Source organism: Rhincodon typus, chromosome 46 (genome assembly GCF_021869965.1).
Source record: "Rhincodon typus isolate 14 chromosome 46, sRhiTyp1.1, whole genome shotgun sequence".
Lineage (NCBI taxonomy): Eukaryota > Metazoa > Chordata > Chondrichthyes > Orectolobiformes > Rhincodontidae > Rhincodon > Rhincodon typus.
The window spans coordinates 10,411,132-10,418,179 of record NC_063377.1 but is presented as its reverse complement, the minus strand read 5'-3'; the positions used below and the strand labels follow the sequence as shown (position 1 = coordinate 10,418,179).

Below are 7,048 nucleotides of genomic sequence, written 5' to 3'. Positions count from 1 at the left end.
GAACAGATTCAGTTTAATGTGAATGTATGTTTTGGGTAACTCGGTCCACACCAGTGTCAGGGAATCCATTTGCTGGCAGTTACAGTCTTGCTCATTTTCTTTATACGTTTGATCTCTGACTCACTTTGTGCATGTAAGGCATCATTTCCAGCACAGGCCTCTTGTGGCAAGATGGCAGCCTTAGTGGGGTGGAATTATTAGGCTTGGACTGAGTGAAGGGGCTGGCTTAACGGTAGGAAACATTGTGCCACATTGCTGAGTGTATAACGATAGGAACAGTCTCTGTACAACGTAATAACATTCACCATACAGATTGTGTCTAGTTTGTCATAACCTCCACAACACATTCCGGAACACCTCCCCATGCCCCCCCCCCCCCCCCCCCCCCCCCCCCCCCCCAGCCTGGTCCCAAGAGTTTTGGGCAAGGTGACACAGCCCCTTTTGAGGGACATTTACAAATTGAAAGAAGCTTCAAGGAAGTGCACAGCAGTCACACTGTGTGTGATGGAACTGTGTAGATATGTCAGAGATTCCTGACACCAAGGGTACAGGGTGTTGGACTGCAGCACCCTCAGCCTCACTCTTTCTTCTCATCCTCCTCCTTGTCCTCATCTTCTTCTTCTTTTTGCTTCCTCTTAAAGAATCCACACTGTAACAAAGAAAGTTTTCTCTTCAATATTAATGGAAGAAATATTTTTTCTGCTTTGACCTGTTCACTCCTCCCCTTCCTTGATCTCGCAGATGTCAATCCCATCACCTCATTAGAGACAGAGAAATCGATTTAGGCCAACATAAGCCTTTTAATAATACAACACAAGAGTGATGTATTGAGCTGCATGAAGCCTTGATACAGTTACACTTGACTGAATGTGTCCAGCTCTGCCTCCCCTATCCTGTGTTCTCAGAGTCCTGCACAGGGACTGAGAAGGTGATTGAACTGATGCACACTGTTGGTGATGTGCACAGGATCTAAGACCAGTTACCAATGGAGTTTGACGTTTATAAACGGTGAAAATTAGGCTGTTACTGAAATGGGTCAAAATGGTGAGTGTGTATAAACAGGTTGGGTAAGAAGTGCTGAACGTGAATGTTCCTGTCCGTTGAGAATGGAGCCTGGTGAGTAGCTGAGAGACAGACACTTTGTCATTTTCAGAGTAGATTGTGACTTAACTGGTATTAGAAGGAATGATGAATGATCACAGATGCTGAGGATAGCGTAATTGTCTCAGAGAGCAGGAGAGAATTTCTCCTACACTTTATGAATTCGGTTTTGTGATGGTGGGGAGTGGTTCACTGTAAGCAAAGGGCCCAGGCCTAATCGACCAAACCATGCCCCATCCTTGTTTTGTCATGTTCCAAGGTCACATCAGCTGTCTCTCAAAACCCATATTCTCTGCTCTCCTCTCTCAGAAACATGTCTAGTTGTCTCCTGAACTCAATTGTACTGTAACATTCCCAACAACTAGACCATAAGCCCATAATAGATATGAATAGGAGTAGGCTGTTGGGCCCTTTGAGCCTGCTCCGCCATTCAATAGGATTATGGCTGATCCAACATTCCTCATGTCCACTTTCCTGACCTTTCCCCGTAACCCTTGATTCATGACTGACCAAGACTCTATCTATTTCAGCCTTAAATATCCACATCTATCCCCACAGCTCTCTGTGGTAAGGAGTTCCAAAGGCTCACAATAAGAAGTTCCTCCTCATTTCAGTCTTAAATTGGCACCCCATTATTCTGAGACTACGCCCTCGGGTCCTAGACACTCCCATGAGGGGAAACATTCTCTCAGCATATACGCTGTCTCGTCCCTTAGGAATGTTTCAGTGAGATCACCTCTCATTCTTCGAAACTCCAATGAGACCCAACCTGTTTAACCTTTGGTCATAAGACAATCCCTTCCTACTAGGGATCATCATTGTGAACCTTCTCTGAACAGCCTCCAATGAAATAATATCTTTCCTTACATAAGAGGACTAAAGCAGCTCACAGTACTCCAGATATCAGTTGTGGTCTCAACCAGCCTCTTGTAAACTTGCAGTAAGACTTCCCTAAAGTACACAGCTTGGGGAAATATATAGTGACATCTTGAAAAATGACCATATTACAGAGGAGGAGGTATTGAATGTCTTAAAATGCATAAAGGTGGATAAATTCCCAGGACCTGATCAAGTCTACCCTAAACTTTTGTAGGAAGCTAGGGAAGTGATTGCTGGGCCCCTTGCTGAGATGCCTGTATCATCAATAGCCACTAGTGAGGTACCAGAAGAATGAAAGTTGGCTAACATGGTGCCACTATTTAAGAAAGGTGGTAAGGAAAAGCCAGTGAGCCTGACATCGGTGGTGGGCAAGTTGTTGGAGGGAATCCTGAGGGGCAGGATTTAGATGTATTTGGAAAGGCAAGGACTGATTAGGGATAGTCAACATGGCTTTGTGCGTGGGCAATCATGTCTCACTAATTTGAGTTTTTTGAAGAAGTAGCAAAGAGGATTGATGAGGGCAGAGCAATGGATGTGATCTATGTGGACTTCAGTAAGGCTTTCAACAAGGTTCCATGTGGTAGACTGGTTAGCAAAGTTAGATCACACAGAATACAGGGAGATTTGCCATTTGGATACAGAACTATCTCGAAGGTAGAAAACAAAGGGTAGTGGTGGAGGATTGCTTTTCAGACTGGAGGCTTGTGACCAGCGGTGTACCACAAGCATTGGTACTGGGTCCACTGCTTTTTTGTCATTTATGTAAATGATTTAGATTTTTTTGTTCTATTCATTTGTGGGATGTGGGTGTCGCTGGCGGGCCAGCATTTCTTGCCCATCCCTAGTTGCCCTTGAGGAGGTGGTAGTGAGCTGCTTTCTTGAACCGCTGCAGTCCTCCTACTGTGGGTTGGCCCGCAATGCTATTAGGGAGGGAATTCCAGGATTTTGACCCAGCGACAATGAAGGAATGGCGATATATTTCCAAGTCAGGATGGTGTGTGACTTGGAGGTGAACTTGGAGGTGGTGGTGTTCCCATATGTCTGATGCTCTTGTCCTTCTAGATGGAAGTGGTCATGGGTTTGGAAGGTGCTGTCTGAAGATCTTTGGTGAATTTCTGCAGTGCATCTTGTAGATAGTACACACTGCTGCTACTGAGCGTCGGTGGTGGAGGGAGTGAATGCTTGTGGATGTTGTGAACATCAGAGGTATGGTTAGTAAGTTTGCAGATGACACCAAAATTGGAGATGTAGTGGACAGTGAAGAAGGTTACCTCAGAGTACAATGGGATCTTGATTAGATGGGCCAATGGGCTGAGGAGTGGCAGATAGAGTTTAACTTAGATAAATGTGAGGTGCTGCATTTTGGAAAGGCAAATCAGGGCATGACATACACATAATGGTAAGGTCCTGGGGAGTGTTGCTGAACAAAGAGAACTTGGAGGGCAGGTTCATAGTTCCTTGAAAGTGGAGTCACAGTAGATAGAATGGTGAAGAAGGTGTTTGTACGCTTGCCTTTATTGGACAGTGTATTCAGTATAGGAGTTGGGAGGTCATGTTGTGGCTGTACAGGACATTGGTTAGGCCACTACTGGAGTACTGCATGCAGTTCTGGTCTCCCTGCTATCGGAAGGATATTTTGAAACTTGAAAGGGTTCAGAAAAGATTTACAAGGATTTTGCCAGGGTTGGAGGGTTTAAGCTATAGGGAAAGGCTGAATAGGCTGGGGATATTTTTCCTGGAGCGTCAGAGGCTGAGGGTTGGCCTTATAAAGGTTTATGAAAACCTGAGGGAATGGATAGGGTAAATAGACAAGGTCTTTTCCCTGGGGTGGGGGAGTCCAAAACTAGAGGGCATAGGTTTAAGGTGAGAGGAGAAATATTTAAAAGAGACCCAAGGAGCAGATTTTTCACACAGAGGGTGATGTGTGCATAGAATGAGCTGCCAGAGGAAATGGCAGAGGCTGGTACAATTACAACATTTAAAAGGCATCTGGTTGTGTATATGAATATGAAGGGGTTAGAGGGATACGGGTCAAATGCTGACAAATGGGACTAGATTAATTTAGGATATCTGGTCGGCATGGACGAGTTGGACCGAAGGGTCTGTTTCCATGTTGTACATCTCTATGACTCTATAATAGACGTTAGGCTAACTGACCTACAGTTACCTGCTTTAGACCTCCCTTCCTTTTTGAATAGGAGTGTCACATTAGCGATTTTCCAATCCTCTCGTAATTCTCCATAATCCAAAGATTTTTGGAAAGTTACAACCAATGCATCCACTATGTCTATAGCTACCTCTTTTAGTAGCTCCAGAGATAGTGGATCCTAGGATGCAGGCCATCTGGCCTAGGGGACTTATCTAGCCTCGTAAGTTTGTCTATTAGCACTTCTTCAGTGATGGTCATCATTTGGTTCCCCGTATTCTTTAATATTAATGAACTAGATGATCTTCAGTCTCTTTCACTCCCTCATATTTTTGCATAAACAGTGGTCTCTGATTCTATGTACCAACAGCAGAGATGTTTACCTTCCACAGAATGAAGATAATGAGAGCCAGCAGCAGAAGTCCCCCGAGTGTGCTGCCAATGATAATCCACAGAGACACAGCAATCACCGCAGGCTTAATCAGCTCTACAGTCACCTAGACAGGAAATGAGACACATCAGCAAACAAACAATCAGGCCCATTCTACAAAATCTGACTGCAACTGGGAATGTTTGATGGGGGACAGTGTAGAGGAAGTTTTACTCTGTATCTAACCCTTTGCTGTCCCTGTCCTGGCAGTGTTTGATGGGGGACAGTGTAGAAAGAGCTTTACTCTGTATCTAACCCTTTGCTGTCCCTGTCCTGGGAGTGTTTGATGGGGACAGTGTAAAGAGAGCTTTACTCTGTATCTAACCCCGTGCTGTCCCTGTCCTGGCAGTGTTTGATGGGGGACAGTGTAAACAAGCTTAAACTTTGGTTTAAAAGAGTTGAGGTAGCAATACTGTGTATCTAACCCTGTGCTGCACCTGCCCTGTGGACTGTTTGATGGGATCAGTTTTGTGGGGGCTTCACTCTCAGTTAAAAAAAATATAGGCAGCTTTACTTACGTTTAAAAAAAGTGGAGGGAGCTATACTCTGTATCTAACCCCATGCTGTCCCTGTCCTGGGAGTATTTGATGGGGATAGTGTAGAGGAAGCTTTACTCTGTATCTAACCCCATGCTGTTCTTGGCTTGGGATTGTTAATTGAAGCAGTGGGAATTGGATGTGGAATGTGTCTCAATTCCCACACCAAAGCAAAGCAAAACTTGGTATCAGAATGCACACAGCTCCCCATCCTGTCTCTCCAGTATACCGAGGACTTGTTACCTATCTTCACGTTACCTATCTTAACAAACAGGTTTAGCTGTCAGACTGTAATTCACTCCCCTTTTCATTCTCAGTTTAGTTAACAGGAAATTCTGGTTACCTCTCGATAGCGAGCTGATTCTGCAACAGTCAGGACCTGAGGAGTTTGTACATCCAGAGTTAGCGTAGTGACAATTTTCAATGATCTGAATTTCACCTGGAAGGAGAGGTTTTGAAAGTTTCAGCATGTGTTCTCAGCTAACAGCTGCGAGGAGGTTCAGGAACAGAATATACAAGAGAGCTTGTGAAAAGAGGAAGGAGAAAACACAAGTATTTTGGTCTTGTTGAAAAGAAAAGGCTGTAGTGAGCCTTCACTATTGATCATATTATAACACGGTGTCGCATTTACAAGTGAACTGGGTGGTAACACTTCTGAGTGATGACATACTTGCACAAGGTGTAAGAATGGACACTCTGTGAGTCAACAACTGGCCTCCCATTCAGCTTCTGTTTGAAGGTTGGAGCACTGTTGAGCTGAGCTGAGTGTCATGCTGGACCCACAATTATCTGTTGCTGACAGCATTGCCACATTCGGTAAGTCATCTTTCAGAACAGCTCCAGTGAAATGGTGTTCATGTGAGAGTGTGTGTATGTGTGTGCACGCATCTGTGTGTTAGGGGATATGTGTGTGTATGTATCTGTGTGTTGGGGGTGTGGGTGTGTATCTGTGTGTGTGGGTGTGTACCTGTGTGTTGGGGGAAGTGTGTGTGTGTGTGTGTGTGTGTGTGTGTGTGTGTGTGTGTGTGTGTGTCTGTGTGTGTGTGTGTGTGTGTGTGTGTGTGTCTGTGTGTGTTCCTGTGTGTTGGGTTAGAAGGTTAATAATAACTTACAGTCCTGAAGAATTTGCCATACAGCATGTAGCCAACATGAATTGCCACCTCCTCAGTCCTGTCGAGAGTATTCATATGGCAGGTGAAGACACTACACCAGGAATTACTGCAGTCCTGTTGGTGTGAACACAGGGACAGATTCACCTTCACTGATGATAATCAGTTAATTCACTGAATATCCACTGTATCTTCAACACCTCCCTGGGTAACATGGCACCAACCCACAGGACCCTGACCTCAGATACTCCACACAGAACTGGGACAACTTGCCTTCCTCCCTTCCTGAAGGTTCCTGTGATAATGGTATCAGAGGTTGTCCTTTAGCCAGTAACACAAACCAGGCAACGTCCCAGTCAGGGGGCAACCCTGTACGTACTTAGACCCCACACACAGCAATCACAGGCACATTTGCTGTGGAATTTTCAGGCCACTGAATCTAGTTGTAGTTTCCTGAGATTAACAAACTCAACCTGGAACAGAGATCCCACCTGGATCTGTTGGCTGTATGCTGTATTAATGGCAGAAAAGGTCACTGTGCTTGAAGGTAAACCTCACACAGGATCACAGTTCAGTAAATGGAGATGAAAAGGAACAATGGAAAACAGAGATTGTACTGTGGGTCAGAGAACTGAGTCCCATTCTACATTAACACACAGCAAACATTACGCTAACAGTTATAGCAGGTAAAAGTAGCTGTAAACTGAGCGGTTAAAAACACTGTCTTCCAAATATAGCTGTCTCACAGACTGTCTTGATATAAAAGGATATCTCATACCCACTCTACCTCACAAATGCTATCCAATATCCACTATCGATCTCACTCCCATCTCTCCAATATCCACTA

General features: G+C 44.7%; 1 protein-coding gene across 1 annotated transcript in view; it reads right to left on the bottom strand.

Moving 5' to 3' along the window:
• Window positions 1–402: 402 nt before the first annotated feature.
• Window positions 403–7,048, bottom strand: part of itga10 (integrin, alpha 10) — an 81,056-nt gene continuing 74,410 nt past the window's right edge. The window contains exons 27-30 of the mRNA XM_020514000.2: window positions 6,205–6,318; window positions 5,436–5,531; window positions 4,510–4,623; window positions 403–649 (exon numbers count right to left, since the gene is read on the bottom strand). Coding sequence (XP_020369589.1) covers window positions 578–649; window positions 4,510–4,623; window positions 5,436–5,531; window positions 6,205–6,318 — 396 coding nt within the window. The 3' untranslated portion in view covers window positions 403–577. The remainder of the gene's footprint in view (window positions 650–4,509; window positions 4,624–5,435; window positions 5,532–6,204; window positions 6,319–7,048) is intronic.